This window comes from Carya illinoinensis, chromosome 2 (assembly GCF_018687715.1).
Source record: "Carya illinoinensis cultivar Pawnee chromosome 2, C.illinoinensisPawnee_v1, whole genome shotgun sequence".
NCBI lineage: Eukaryota > Viridiplantae > Streptophyta > Magnoliopsida > Fagales > Juglandaceae > Carya > Carya illinoinensis.
This window is the reverse complement of record NC_056753.1, coordinates 36429382-36445307: the sequence shown is the minus strand read 5'-3', so window position 1 is coordinate 36445307 and position 15926 is coordinate 36429382. Positions and strand designations below refer to the sequence as shown.

Genomic DNA, 15926 nt, shown 5'->3' with positions numbered 1-15926 from the left:
GTTTATAGACATCCAATTTTATAATATTTCATTCCCCTACAACTTTTGCAGCATTGAACAGAAAAAGGAATGATCCAATTGTTTCGTGTCGTGAATATTATTGCTACAAGTTACAAATCAGAGAAAATGTCAGATCAATTTTGTTACTGTCTGGTCGTCTATTGCAACAATTTGTTGTCGATATGTATGTTAAGATCGAGACGTCAAGATTAGATTATTTCCGTAGCAAACAACAACATATTCGATCTGAGTTATATCAAGGTATTGTTGATACCATTACACTTGGGGAAACTGATGCTTCTAATGTTGGAAAACGGATTATTCTGACTTCGTCATTTATTGGGGGTCCAAGAGATATGCGAAAAAGATATATGGAAATAATGGCTTTAGTTTAGCGTTATGGTAAACCAGACATTTTTTTAACAATGACGTGCAATCCAAACTGGCAAGAAATTTCAAATGAATTACGCTTGCATGAGGAGAGTCAAAATCGGCCTGATTTGGTTGCTCGGGTCTTTCGTGCAAAATTAGAAGAATTAAAGAATCGATTATTCAAGCAGCAGATATTTGGAAAAGTCTCGGCATATGTTTATGTTATTGAGCACCAAAAAAGAGGGCTTCCACATGCGCATTTTTTAATTGTATTACAGAGGAATTGGAAACTCTATGCGCCTGAATCTTTTGATGAGATCGTATCGGCAGAAATACCTGATAAAAACACAAATTTGCACTTGCATAATGCTGTTATTAAGCATATGATGCATGGACCATGTGGAGTGTTGAATCCAACAAATGTTTGCATGAAAAAAAATGGTTGTTGCAAAAGCTAATATCCAAAAAGTTATGCATCAGGTACGACTGTTGGAAATGATTGCTTCCCAATATATAAGCGTTCTGACAATGGAATAACTGTCAAACTGAGAGGCCATAATTTGGATAACCGTTGGGTCGTTCCATATAATCCATATTTGCTTGCAACATTTGACTGTCACATTAATGTGGAGATTTGTTCTATGATAAAAGCAGTCAAATATCTTTATAAGTACGTTTACAAAGAGCATGATCGTGTTGCTTTCAATTTGGTTTCCGAACAAACCAATCAACAAATTGACGAAATCCAACAATTCCAATCGGCTCGATGGATTGCTCCACCTGAAGCTATGTGGAGAATATACGGCTTCATTGTTAATGAAATGTACCCATCAGTATATAGCTTACATTTACATCTTGAGGATAAACACCAAGTAACTTTTCGAGCAAATGAAGACTTAATCAATGTTCTCAACTCTGATCGATTTGCAAAATCAATGTTAACAGAATTCTTTGCATTAAACCAAGTAGATGAAAATGCCAGGACATTGTTATACAAAGACTTTCCAGAATTTTATGTTTGGAGCCAACAATACAAAGAGTGGACTCGTCGGGAAAAAAAAAAAACTGTTATAGGTCGAATTATTACAGCAAATCCATTTGAAGGTGAGAGGTATTATCTGCGGATATTGCTAAATCATGTAAGAGGACCTTTGTCGTTTGAAGATCTTAGGACAGTTGATGGTGTCCTGGCTCCAACATTTCGTGAGGCAGCAACTATGCATGATTTGCTACAAAGAGACAGTAGCTTACAAGATTGTTTACATGAAGCATCTCTATATCAAATGCCATCCAGTTTGAGACGACTATTTGCAACTATTTTGATTTATTGTAATCCAACCAATCCGAGAGAGCTTTGGGAACGTTTTGAGCAAGATATGTCAGTTGATTTTAGGTCGACTGAAAATTCTATGTCGGATGTAAGAATGCAAGTTTTGCGCTCAATCTCTTTTACACTTGAATCAATGGGGAAAGACATTAATTCGTTCCATCTTCTTGATGACAACATTTGTTTTGGTGAAGACCAACTCGAATTTAGGGAAATCGATGATGAATTGGCTGTTGAAATTCCAGAAGAAGATATTGTTGCATCAGAAGCCCTTAATAGTAAACACCGACATGTTTATAATTTAGTTTTGGGAAAGGTTTTTTCTAATGAAGCTGCTACATTCTTTGTCGACGGCCCTACTGGGACGGGGAAGACATTCTTGTACAAGGCACTTTTTGCCGCAATAAGATCAAGAAAATTAGTCGCACTTGCAACTGCTTCATCTGGTGTTGCTGCATCCATCCTTCCTGGAGGTCGAACAGCACACTCGCGCTTTAAGATTCCACTAGATACTGATGAACATAGCATATGTTGTGTCAGTAAACAAAGTGCCATCGCAAAGTTACTACGTGTGGCAAGGTTAATTATATGGGATGAGGCCCCTATGTCAAGAAAACAACATATTCAAGCATTAGATAAAATGCTACGAGACATTAATGATTCAGAGTTAACATTCGGTGGAAAAGTTGTCGTTTTTTGTGGAGATTTTCGCCAGGTTTTACCTGTGGTTCGTAAAGGAACAAGACAAGAACATGTTGACGCCAGTTTGGTTTCTTCTTACTTGTGGCCTACATTGATCAAGTTTCATTTGACTGAAAATATGCGAGCAAGATTGGATCCAGTCTTTTCAGAATATGTGTTAGAATTGGGCAACAGAATGCCACCAATCACAGTTGATGAAACTATAAAAATTCTTGATAGCATGCTTGTTCCTTACGAAGATGACTGTACTTCTTTGGATCATTTAATAGATGCTATTTTCCATGATATTCATGAATATTCAATAAATATTTCAGCTATGATGAATCGGGCCATATTAACACCAAAGAACAGTTATGTTGATGAAATAAATGCATTGCTAATTCATAGATTTTCTGGTGAGATTAAGCGATATTATAGCTTTGATGAAGCAATAGATACATCTGAACAGTCAATTATGGAAGATTTTTTAAATACTCTAACCCCAAATGGACTTCCTCCTCATGAATTGTTACTGAAGATAAACTGTCCTATCATGCTGCTTAGAAACATTAATCCTTCAGAAGGACTATGCAACGGAACACGTCTAATTTGTCAGGCTTTTGATCAAAATGTCATTGATGCAAAAATCGCAGTTGGGCATCACAGCGGAAAAAGGGTCTTTATTCCAAGGATCCCATTCTTACCAAATGTTGATGAAAATAGTGGCTTCCCATTCAAACGAACTCAGTTCCCTATCAGATTAAGTTTTGCAATGACTATAAATAAGTTACAAGGGCAAATATTAGATTTTGTTGGAATATATTTACCTCAACCTGTTTTCTCACATGGTCAATTATATGTGGCTTTATCAAGGGCAAAGACTGCATCTACAGTAAAGATTTTAATACGGTCAGTGTCAACTGAGCGATCAGAAAAGAACTGCACAAAAAATATTGTCTATACGGAATTATTAAGATTAGCATCTTCAGATTAATGTTAAATGGGTAATGATTTGATTGTAAAATTTCAGTTTAATTACTTCAACAACATTGTGCACTTAATAGAATTTTCTTTTCTGTATATTTAGTATTGTATTTTTTAATTTATTATACTCTTAAATTCTCTTTGTAATTTTTTTTATTTAATATTGTGTTGACTATACTTACACATTTAATATTTTTGTGTGTGTGAACAACTTTAAAGATGCGGACGGTTTATACATCGATAAAAGATATCACTCCAAGTACAAGAGACTGGAAAATCAAAATGATTGTGGCAGAAAAGTCACCCAAACGAACAGGCCAACGCTCACCAGTGAAGTACCAAAGCCTAACATTGATTGATCCAGAGGTATAATATTTATTTCTATCTATTGTTCTATATTTTTTTTAGTGGATTAAAAACTGGTAAATGATTTTATTATTTTTGCATTCTATCTATTGAGTTTTGTTTTTATTTTTTATTTTTTTACTGCTAATTTGTTGGGTCTTTTGATGTTTGACTTTTTAAATCTTTGACTTCCTTATATAAATGTCGACAATGTTCTATTAATTTAGTTATCTTCCTGTAACACATTTAAAAACAAAAATTTTACACAACTCAAAACAATTTAAAATCAAAGAAAATCATTATAGTCAATTATTTATTACAATTTATTTTTTGTAAATTATTTGTTACAATTTTTTATATTATACAGGAAAATCAGCTGCAAGCTACAATATTTGATAAAGATATTGACTCGCGACAAGATACTTTGCACATTTTCCAGTCATATTACATCAGTAATGCATATGTGAAGCCATTGGATCCGAAGTATAGAATTGAAACATATGAATATCAATGGATCTTGAATACTAAAACGATAATTGAGAAAGTTCCAAAGGATGAAGGACAATTGGAGCCACCAAAGTACCAACTCATTCCATTCAATGAATTAGATGCCTACAAAAATTCAATTGCAGAAATAGATAATTCACTCTTTACTTTAGAATATTTAATTATCAATATACTAAAAATTTAAATCTTATTTGTCAGACATTTTAGCTGTTGCAATCCAAATCAAGCCATGTAGAGAGATAACTTTAGCACATGGACCAACAACTATTCAAGAGATATATGTTATCGATCAAGGGTAAAAATATTTTTTTAATAGTTCACTCTTTTTGAATTATGTTCCAATTTTTATTTATTGCATATTTTGCTAATTCTTTTTTTTTATTCCAATTTTGTAGCTCAAACCCCATATGTTTAACTATGTGGGGTCGATTCGTGCAAGATGAATGCAAAGCCAAAGCCAATTATACTTGGAACCAAAATAAGAGTTGGTTCTTATAATGGTATTTTTAATAATTAACAATCTTATATTTTCTTTTACATTATATATGCTTGCATTAATTATGATGCCTATTTCTAATGAAGGATTATCTCTATCATCACGTCTGAAAAGTAAATTTATGATCAATCATGTTATTCCTGAGGCAACTTCATTGCAAGAGTGGTAATCATTACAAATAAGTCATTATTTGTTTCATACAATTTGAATATTGAAATTTTCATATTTTTATTTCTTATTTTGTATTTGTTTTTATAAATTTTAAGGGCAGCGATTAATGATTTATTACTCAAGAGTATTATTGTAAAAAACTTGACACACCCATCTGCATCTCTATCTTCTGTTGGCATTCGGGAAATAATCAAGAATTGTGATGTTGCTGAATTCATCAAAAGTTTGCAACCCATGGCGGTAAAATCGTATTCTTAGTAACAGATTCAAATATTTATACAATCAATTCTTCTAAAAAATTGTCTCTAACTAATGTGATGCAGAAAACAAAATTTTGGATAAAGGCGAAAATAATTGTGGTTGATTTGCGCCAGATTTTTTTTACATGTCATGTATTGGCTGTAATAAAGGAACTGGATATGATTACAATGATACATTCATTTGTTACCATTGCAAACACGAAAGCATTTCCCAACCACGGTATGTATCTTTCAAATCTTTTGTTTGATAATTTATGTAATAGATTTAATGTATAGTTTTTATTGATTCTAACTTAAAATGATATTTCCAACAAATTTATAGCTGCTGAGCATATGTTGAACTCAACGATAATACAGGAAGACTATCTGCTGTTATGTTTGGTGAAGTTGTAGAAGAAGCATTCGGTTGTTCAGCAGTTGAGCTTCTGAATCATACTGGAGATGTACATCTTCTTATTTTCCATTCGCTTTATTGTTGCGAGTAAAAAAATCTATCTCAAAATTTTTAACATATTTAATACATTATCTATAAATACATTGAGGTTTATATTAAAAAAACTTTTAAAAGTAAATTATAACAAAAATCGTTGAAATTGATTTTTATATACTTGTCTATTATGTCAATTTTATTTTTATTTATAACATGCATAGTAATTTAATTAAAAACATTGCATTCAAAAATTTGTGTTAATTTAGAAGACATAAATTTTCAGCATATAAGTTATTTAAATTTTTATTAATTATGCAATTATAATTAAAAATTCCCTTTGCAGGAACATTTGTCATATATAGAAAATCTTGTGGCACAAGTTTCACAGAAAGAGTGGAAGATTGAACTTCTTGCAGACCTCGATCGACTCAACTAAAAGCAGTTCAAGAATTTCAATATCGTCTCTATTGATGCTGTACAGGATGACACAAAATGATGGATCAGAGTAAAAACATCAAAGTACTCATATATATATTTTTTTATCATTTTGTGTTGATTTAACAATGAAGGTTGTACATCAGACTTTCAACTATGGTCCATGTCTTTGGGTGCCACAATCTATTATTGTTGTAGAAAATAACTTGTTATGTTCCAATTTCTCAGACATATAGTTGTTTTAATACAATTGCTGTATTTTTCTTTTATACTATTATTTGCTTTTATGGAAAAGTTTTACATTTATAATCTGCCTCCACTAGGCAAACGTCCCTTGAACGTTTTAATTCTACTAGTATATATATACACATACTCGAACATTGCATAATTAACATTTGCCAATTACACGTTTAACTTTAACCTCACCAATGTTGTTCCCGATTATATCAATAATTGGGGTGATAGTCGCCTCAGTAATCGCTATAATCGTCGCGTGCAGCCACGTCATTCTCGACCCTATCCATTATATTCTCCTGTTCATACTTCAATCCCTCTTCCAATGCAAGCCCACCTAACGCTCCAACGACTGCCCCCATAGCCAATCCCGTTCCTAGACCCCTTTTCTAGTTCTTCGGCTTCTGATCGTAGAACGAGTAATCCACAGCCGAGGGCCCATTGGGCCCTCCAGGCCCACCGTAGTTCATGGGTTGATCGAAAAACGGCCTAGGAGGTATAGGTGGTGGTGGCGCACTAGAATAGTACCCTATATAGTATCCTGAATACGCATTAGGATCCGAGCTGTAAAGGTACGAAACCGGCGATGGCTGCAATGGGGACAATGCGAAGAGTGGTAACGTGTACGGCGAGTATCCCTTGTAGTCGTGTGGAGGAAGGGTAGTGGCACCGGAGTAATAGTAGCTAGGCTGAGGGGCAACATGATAATCTAGTGACAAAGGACGTTCGCGGACGACTAGCTTTACGCAGATCTTCCCCTAGGGATTACCTGATGGACGGGTGAGTTGGAACGTTTTGATACGGATCGGGTCGTCGGGGTTGTTAGCAAGATCCTTGAGCGGGACACGGAGGGTGCCGACCAAGGGCATGGGGGTCTCAGAGGGTTTGGAATGGAAGATCTCAAGGGTGAGGACGAAGTCCTGGACAGGGTTGGTGAGTGGGAAGGTGAAACTCTCGTTCCATACAGGGCGGGTCGAGCTAACGTCGTCTGATTTGGTGGCGAGCCGGTGATCTGGATCAACTCAAAATACCGCGTATGGCTTGAGGTCTTTGTTTTTCCAGTTCACATTCTTGAGATGCTTGGCAGAGACGATGGTGAGCTCCAAGTCCAGACGCTTCTGTGGTGGAGGGCGAGAGGTGGCCATGACACTATGTGCTAAGTTGCTAACGCACGAAGGGCTGGGGAAAGGTTAAAAGGATGCTTAGGATGATATAAAGAATGGTTCTAATATTATAGAGATGGAAATAAGGGAAAATTCTTCTTATCATTTTCACACTTCACACACTATATTTATTTTATTTTATTTTTCATTTTTTCTATAATAAATATGTAGTGTGTGGATGATAAATAAAATAATTTAATTAGTTTAATAAGAATAAAATGAAATAAAAAATAAATAAAAAATAAAAAATAATATTTTAATATATAAAATGTGTGGTGTAGGATGTTGTGTAGCATTACTCGGAAATAAGACAAGTGTTGTTTGGGAGATAACAAGCCAAGTGGTTTGGTTGCACGTGACAGTACTCTTCCACTTGATGGGTCGGTGTGTTCTTTGGTCTGATATCGCGACCAAAGCTCATCTGAATAAATTAAAAGATTAGAAATAATATTTATACTAATAAAGTTAACGTCGTGTAATTTTTAAAAAAAAAAATTAATAAAAATTTTCACTTTTTAAAGTAATTATATAATATTTGTATAATTTACGATTATATATAATATTATTGTTAAAAAAATAAAAAAAATAAAATATGAAAGTGTGATATAGAAATCTTAAAATGTAATTATTTTTAAAAAAGAGTGTTGTTACTAGAATCTGTGAAGATAAAAGATGTCTTCATGTCTAAAATTCATGAATGATTTGAGAAAGTAAATTTTGTATAATCTTTGAAGGATACAAGAGGGGTTTTCCAAGATTTTTATTTATATTGTAAAGATGAAAAAAGGTTACGTTAATTTTTTTTAAGAAAATGTCAAACGTTTTTTAAATACTTTTTAAATAAAGGTAGGGGTTTGATCAGTGTCAAACTTTCAGTGTCAATTAGTACCTAATTAATGAACCCCCAACTAGGTAGGAATGGGTTAAAAATCTCAAGTCAATTATGGATCATTGCAGTTTCTCATGGTCTAGAGTCAAATATGATCTTCTTTTAATTAAAAATCTCATTTATGGGTGTAAATCGGTTAATCTGGAAGGTGACAGGCTAAAATATTCGGTCCTTTATTTTTTTTAGACTAAACTAGACCGAATATTTATAGGAATTGGACCGGACCGGTTCTGATTTGATTCGGCTTAATTATTTTTTTCTTTTTACAAATAAATTAATAAAAGTAATTTATTTAAATTATTAAATTAAAATTAAGTAAATTATTAATATGAAGTATATAACTAACTCATTAAAAAAATATTTTATATGATCAATAATAATAAATTAGATGAAAACTATATTATTAACTTATATAATTATTTATATAAATAATATACAAAATTATTAAAAATATTTTTAAAATATATATATTGAAGTTCGGTTTGATCCTATTGAATTTTTCGGTCAAACTCCTTACACCCCTAATCTCATCACTCAATGGAAAAAAAGGAAAATTCTTCTTGTCATCCTCACACTTCACACACCATACTTATTTTAATTTTTTTTTTCATTTTTTCTATAATAAATATGTAGTGTGTGGATGATAAATAGAATAATTTAATTAGTTTAATAAGAATAAAATAAAATAAAAAATAAAAATAATTAAAAATAATATTTTAATATATAAAGTGTGTGGTGTGGAATGATGTGTAGCATTTCTCGGGAAAAAAAGAGATACCCTCACATAACTTGAACACTTATCCTTCTCACAAACCAAAACTTTCCCAAAAAGATTTCTACTCTAAATCTAAATATCTTTTATATCAAAATAAATTAAGACTCCCAATTATCAAAATATTTTACCTTGATTAAAATTTATAGTGGTAACATTTATTATTTCTAGTCGTTATTTTTATTTCATAAATATTATATAAATTTTAGAGAAATGTTATAACTATAAATATATTTTATAAAAATAAATTTATAAATTGATATAGTTTCATATGATACGTATATTTACTTTAAAACAAATATAATTTTATAATCTAACAGACTATATTAAGTTATATTAGTTTGTAGATTTATTAAGTGAAATTTCTTTGAGTTTAAAGTATTTCTCATGATTTTGTATTATTCCATATGTGTCATGTTAGAAGACAAAATGTTCATTTGTATATTTCACTAGTTATAATCATATTAGTAATAAAGTTTTACCTATTTAAACATTGATCACAAGTTATTTTCAATGATAAACTATTTGCCCATCTATAGCATATCTATGTTTTACGGAAGAAAAATAATATTTATTTAGTTATTATTGTATCATCTCTCGATATATTATTGATAATAGGTAGAAGAATATATTTAATTTTTAATAATTTAATGTTATATTTAAAAATTAAGAAAGGGTGATGAAGGGTGACGCTTATCTTCGTAAAACTGAAGTCATATATATAAGTGGCTCTATAGCCACAGATGGTGATTTTGTGTGTATTTTTTTAATAATTTATATATATATATATATTTATTTTAATATTTTTAAATACATTTTTTTAAAATTATAATATTATTAAAAATATTTACTTAATCAATAAATTAAAAAGTTAAAAAGGAGGAGGATGAGGAATTGAGGAGTTGTTAGGCTCCCAGCATTTCTCAATATATATATATTTTTATGGAGACGAATAGAAGTAATATTGATTATTAGATTACCGTAATTATCATTTATTATATAAATAGCACTGCAAGTACGAGTCAACTGGTATTACATATTTAGGGGTAAAATAGTAATATAAGCAGGTAACGTCATTTACTTTCGTGAACGGAACTTGCAACCAACCGAGAGCATCTGAAAGCGAGCGCCATCAGCATCTGTAAAATTCGTTCGCTACAGCCAAAGTCTGAGATAGTCTCTCTCTCTCACGTATTTAGATCGCCATTTGCTCCCTCCCCCCGATGCATCGACGCATTTTCGCGATAAAATAAGGCTTCTCAACAGATTTTCCAGAGAAAACATGTCGGACGCTTTGATCAACGGGTTGGCCGGAGCCGGCGGAGGGATCATAGCTCAGCTCATCACATATCCTCTTCAAACTGTATGATATTTCCTGTTTTATCTATTTTTCCGCCATGCTTCTGTCTATTCCTCCTTTTCTTTTCTTTTTTTCCCGGGGGTTAGTTTTGTAATTTTGTTTTGAGATGGATCTGTAGGTGAATACTCGTCAACAAACACAGCGTGATCTGAAGAAGGAGAAGAGGAAGTTTGGAACAATTGAGATAATGCGTCAGGTCTCTGTGTTTATTCACAAGAAACCTTCAATTTATAATTTCCTACTTTTTTCTTGGCAACCAAACGAATCCTTAATTTTTTTGAATTTATTTTAATTTTTTGTTTCGTTTGATTCTTATTTGTTTGTTGTCTGAAAAATATGCAGGTTATAAAACAAGAGGGATGGGAACGGTTGTACGGAGGCTTAACGCCATCCCTAGTGGGCACGGCTGCATCTCAGGTGAGCGCATTTTTAGCCTTCATTCTAAATTAAAATGCTCTAATTCATAGGAATATTATTGAAAATTTTATTATCGTGCAAAGTAATTATTTGCATCCTTGAAAAACTAGGTTGGTTATGTTATATCTCGGTAACACCGTGCACAGATGAACTTAACTTTACCTGAACAAAACGGTGCTTACATGATGTGTATCGTGATTTCCAAAACATATGGTATGTGGTCCAGTGGCTGCGTAAAACGTGCCGTCTTGTGGCATTCGTTTGTTTTCTGTGACGTTATCTGCGCGGGTCTCAGGTATTAGATTGTCCTGCCGCCTTAAAAGACCACTGTCCTTTACATTTATAAAATGCTACTCATCATCTTAATTCTCATCATCCTAATGATATGACATTAGATGATTGAAGATTATTTATTATATTTTACTTGTGAACCTATCATTTAATGCCAGATCATGGAATGATGAAAAATATGATGATGAATAGATTTTTTCTTATAGATGATGAGAATTATTGAACCTCTAAGATGGAGAAATCTCGGTTTAGTTCATCATCTCTTACAAATTCAGCTGTTCTTTGACAACAGAGTTAAACATGTCACCCAAGTATATATCCTTTAAAGGTTCAATTGTAAAACTATTGTTTTCAAGATGAGAAATATTTAAGTCTATGGGTTGGTGCATATGGTAAGAGTCTTGGTTTTGGCAGTACGCTCCCTTCAGGTCTAAGGTTCGAACTCTTGGATAAAAACAATTTCTAGGAATTACATCCCATCGGTAAAAAGTTGTGTCAATCTATCTGATTTGTGTGATGGAGACGCATTACACAGGTCTGGAGTTTAATTGGGTTAAAGCATGTTAAAGATGGAAAATACTTTAATAATATCCATTACTATTATTATTACTATTTTATTTCTTCCATTGCATTCTGAACTCCTTCAGAACCACATTATACAGAGAAAGTTAGATCGTTCTGGCTCAAAAAGAGGTGGTCTATTATCCTGCATTTCTTGAATCTGCATCCTATAGTTTATATAGATTTCGTGTTTCTTATAGACTTGCAATTGTTATTGTACAGGGTGTTTACTATTATTTCTATCAAATATTCAGGAATAAGGCTGAAGCTGCTTCACTTGAACGTATGAAGAAAGGGATTGGTGATGGATCAGTTGGGATGTTTTCATCGCTTGTGGTGGCTGCTTTATCAGGGTGATCTATTTTTTCTTACAGACACCCAAATGTTTTAAATTCTTTGTTACTTATGATTGGCTGGTTATGCAATTTATGGCTGAACAGCAGTCATCTTTTTTAATTATTCGCACAAGCTGTAAAGCTTTAATTGCCTCAAAATTGTGCACAATAGGTGCTGCACTGCATTATTTCTTCTGATGATTAGTTTGAATTCATGTGAATTTCTGCTCAAACGTTGCTTGAAATTTTCCTTCTGTAGGTGTGTGAATGTTCTTATGACAAACCCTATATGGGTAGTTGTGACACGCATGCAGGTAAAAAAGCTAATTTACCTAAGCCTCAAGTTTTTTTCATGCTGTAAATGTGTAAGTAATGCAAAATTTCGATATTTACAGGTTTTTTCTTGTAATAGTTTTCTGAGTTACTTTTCAGTAAAAAGTTAAATTTGAAAATGATATTGGAAGTAGCCCTGATTAATAGTCTTGATACTTTTGTGCTAGCAGAAGTTGAAAGCCACTCTTGTTTATTTTTGGATAAATGTTATGAAGCTGAGTTAGAAGCCCATCTATTAGTCCTGGTTGTAGCATGATCGGTTTCTTGTACAGCTTGTGTACGAATGGTTGAAAACTCGGACAGGGGAAGGTCTCTTGCATTTGGCAGCTACTCTGAAGTTTAGATAATTATTTTATGTGCGATAGCTAAAATGAACTTTGATTAAATGCATGATTCAGTCCTGAATATCTCTTTAATTCAATACCCTAAGAAGTACTCATTTTTAGATTACTATTGTCGCAATGCATGCTCTCCTTTTAAATTTTGGAGCATGGCCCCACCCCCCAAAAAGATACTGAGCGAGGCTGAAAGATCGCCTTCTCTCTCTCTCTCTCTCTCTAATCTATCTTTAACGAATTTTCCAAGCAGACACATACAAAAATCCCGAAGAAGTCCCAGCCTGGTCAGACGTTGTCAGTATCTCCAGATGAGACAGTTTTTGCTGCAAGTGAACTTCCTCCCTTTGGAACAAACCATGCGGTAGGTAAAATTATTTTTTTTTTTTGGTGGGGAGGGGGGGAGTTTTCCTCATTTTCAATATAGATAGATGAAATTAGAGATCACAAGACAACCCTTCCTATTGGTTTTATACAAATATGCAAGATGTACGAAGGAATGATTGCATCGTATTTCATGTAAACGGATCATAATTATGATCCTGGGAAGGATTTTCTATGAGGACACAGCAGTAATCAGGGTATATTTTACATTTTTGGTGGATTGGTAGACTGGGTTTTAATCATTCTTGCTGTGATCTGAGAAATCTGACGCAGACTTGCCAGCCGCCATCAAGCGATGACCTGTTTGAATTGTAGAAGAGAACTGCTAGAAACAAAAGAGAACACTGGGCAATTGACAACCATGTAGTTTCATGTGCCACTGCTGATGAAAAGTAGCGTTAGGGAGTGAAGAAAATGGGGAATGGAACAGCAAATAATTAGTTTGAATCTTTTGGACCGTTCGTTACTTATCAAAAAAAAGTTTGAATATTTTGGACTGCTGCAAATATCTTTTCTTTCATTCCCGTTGCTGGGTTTCTGACGTTTGTAGACAGCTTGCAATATGTCTCAGTTTATGAATGCATAAATTTTTTGGATGGAAGGCATATTGGCTTTTGCTATCAAATTCTTTATCAACTTTTGTAATTCATATGGCATGGGCTCGAATGCTTCTTTCTGTCTATAATCAAATTGAGTAGCATGTACTTCTAAAAAAATAATCTAATTGAGGTATATATTTTCAGATTCAAGAAGTCTATGATGAAGCTGGATTTTGGGGTTTTTGGAAAGGTGTATTCCCGACATTGATCATGGTACGTCTGAAGTTACTCTAATATGTGCTAAGAGACATCACTGATTCTTCCTGCTTTCAATTGCAGGTGAGCAATCCTTCCATACAATTCATGCTGTACGAAACTATGCTGAAGAAGCTGAAGAAAAGACGTGCTTTAAGTAGGAACAGTGGCGTGACAGCCATAGAGGTTTTGATTCATTTTGAATGCTCCACGTTTCAGTGCCATTTTATTGGTTTCTGTTATAAATTTTATCTTCAGTACTTCCAGCATTGTTTCAGTCAGCTTCATATGTTACTTTTCGAGCTGATAAATTTGCTGGTTTTGGTAGATATTTCTTCTTGGTGCTTTGGCGAAACTTGGGGCTACTGTTGTGACATATCCTCTTTTAGTTGTTAAGGTATATGAATTCAGCTTCTATAAATGAATGCTCATGACTTGAGTGCAGGTTTAAGTCACAAATTGAACAGATTTCAATTGAACTCAACAAATCTTGTTTTATAAAAGCTAAATGGTGTTGGTTCTGGGTCAAACCTCATCTCTTGCCCTGTTTTCAAATTTTAGCATGGCGTTGGTTCTGGCTTGCTGAGACAAAAGTTTTATCAGTTAATAACAGGAAAAAATGCTCATGCTGGTAACAAGAATGGGGAAAATCTTGCCAGTACCATAGGTTTTTCGGCAGATATCCTGAAAGAGAGTTCTGTTATCAAAGGTCAAACTGGAAAGAGAATTATTGCGCTGGTGTATTTGGCTTGCCAAAATACCAACCATGATTTTGTTTCTTGCTTTAGCATATATGTACTAACAAAGTAACCATGTAGGTGTATGTTTATGGAAAGAATCTTTGAAAATATTAGGTTATCCATTCAAAAACTTTTTGCTGATTTGTCAGAGTAACTAATTTTGGTTCCATATATGATACTCTTGCCATTGCAGTCAAGGCTTCAAGCGAAACAGGTTTCTACCGGAGATAAAAGGCATAACTATAAAGGTTTGGACTGCTCTATTGATATTTACTTGAACTGTGTATTCTGAAAATATCAAGTCCTGTTGTTTTATGTTGTATCTGGCCGCTGATGCATAATCCTGTGTATGATAGACCAAAGGTTATGTAGTCAAAAATTGGTCAGCTTTTTTTTTTTTTTTGGGAAATAATAGGCCTTATAAGAGATTACCACACAGAACCATATTTTATGCTCAAGATATCAATTTCTCATTTGGGTCAGTGTTTTGTCCAGTAGAATTTGCCCAGATTGTGATGTTTCACATCTTTCATTCCTTCGACTCAGGAACATCGGATGCAATTCTAAAGATGATCCGTTATGAAGGCTTCTATGGCTTTTACAAAGGGATGAGTACAAAAATTGCGCAAAGTGTACTTGCTGCTGCTGTTCTCTTTATGGTTAAGGAAGAACTTGTGAAGGGTGCTCGGATCTTGCTTACTAAAGATGGCATCGACACAGTGAAATCAAGGCCTCCATGATTCCTCCACGATTTTTGTTCTCATTTTCAGTCTCAGTGGGACTTCACTTGGATAAATGTTTATTTGGAGCATCGACAGGCTTGTATGCCAAAATAAAAGCAATGCAAGACGATGTAATTGGAAATATTATATTTATGACCCTATTCACATTGGATATTTCGTAACAGAATCTAGTACATCTGTTTTGGACTCTAATCATCTCCCTTGCATGAGAAATGCTTCCCTCGTAGTGGAACAACATTTGGTTAAAGTAGAAATGTATCCATGTATAATCCTTCAGGCTTGTTATATTTTTTTTTAACAGATTTTAAAGTTCGAAACTCGTTTCGATTGAATAATTATTCTCTAAACTTTTTCAATAAATTTTTTCACGTATCTTTTTTCTTTGAATCCCAATAATTATTTTAATCTGAGAATTTTATCACATCGCTATTATTAAAAATTTAATTTTTTTCATAATAATTTCAGATTTATATATACAAAATTTTTACACCCTAACGCTGGAACTGAACATGTAATGGATTTACGTAAAGAATGTTTTTGTGTGCGTGTGTTTTTTTATTTTCGGAA

General features: G+C 33.2%; 3 protein-coding genes across 4 annotated transcripts; 2 read left to right on the top strand and 1 right to left on the bottom strand.

Annotated features, from left to right (window-relative positions):
- The first annotated feature begins 425 nt into the window (after positions 1–425).
- On the top strand, positions 426–3374 carry LOC122301931. The gene is made up of 2 exons (XM_043113280.1): positions 426–771; positions 853–3374. The coding sequence occupies exons 1-2, from the start codon at positions 426–428 to the stop codon at positions 3372–3374; spliced, it is 2868 nt and encodes a 955-aa protein (XP_042969214.1).
- Positions 3375–6631: 3257 nt separating this feature from the next.
- Positions 6632–7387, bottom strand: LOC122301930 (extensin-2-like). Its single transcript, XM_043113279.1, has 3 exons — positions 7274–7387; positions 7012–7162; positions 6632–6951 (listed from the first exon to the last, which is right to left on the bottom strand). Exons 1-3 carry the CDS (start codon positions 7385–7387, stop codon positions 6632–6634), a joined length of 585 nt encoding a protein of 194 aa, XP_042969213.1.
- Positions 7388–10145: 2758 nt separating this feature from the next.
- LOC122301468 (peroxisomal nicotinamide adenine dinucleotide carrier) lies at positions 10146–15551 on the top strand. Of its 2 annotated transcripts, XM_043112844.1 has the most exons (11): positions 10146–10429; positions 10545–10622; positions 10769–10843; positions 11918–12048; positions 12290–12344; positions 12952–13062; positions 13826–13894; positions 13961–14062; positions 14205–14273; positions 14810–14864; positions 15163–15551. In XM_043112844.1, exons 1-11 carry the CDS (start codon positions 10349–10351, stop codon positions 15354–15356), a joined length of 1020 nt encoding a protein of 339 aa, XP_042968778.1. In that variant the 5' UTR covers positions 10146–10348; the 3' UTR covers positions 15357–15551. The 2 variants fall into 2 exon arrangements, with proteins under 2 accessions (XP_042968778.1, XP_042968779.1); XM_043112845.1 differs by lacking the exons at positions 10146–10429; positions 10545–10622 and adding an exon at positions 10954–11138 and having other exon boundaries at positions 10772–10843; positions 11950–12048.
- Positions 15552–15926: the final 375 nt, after the last annotated feature.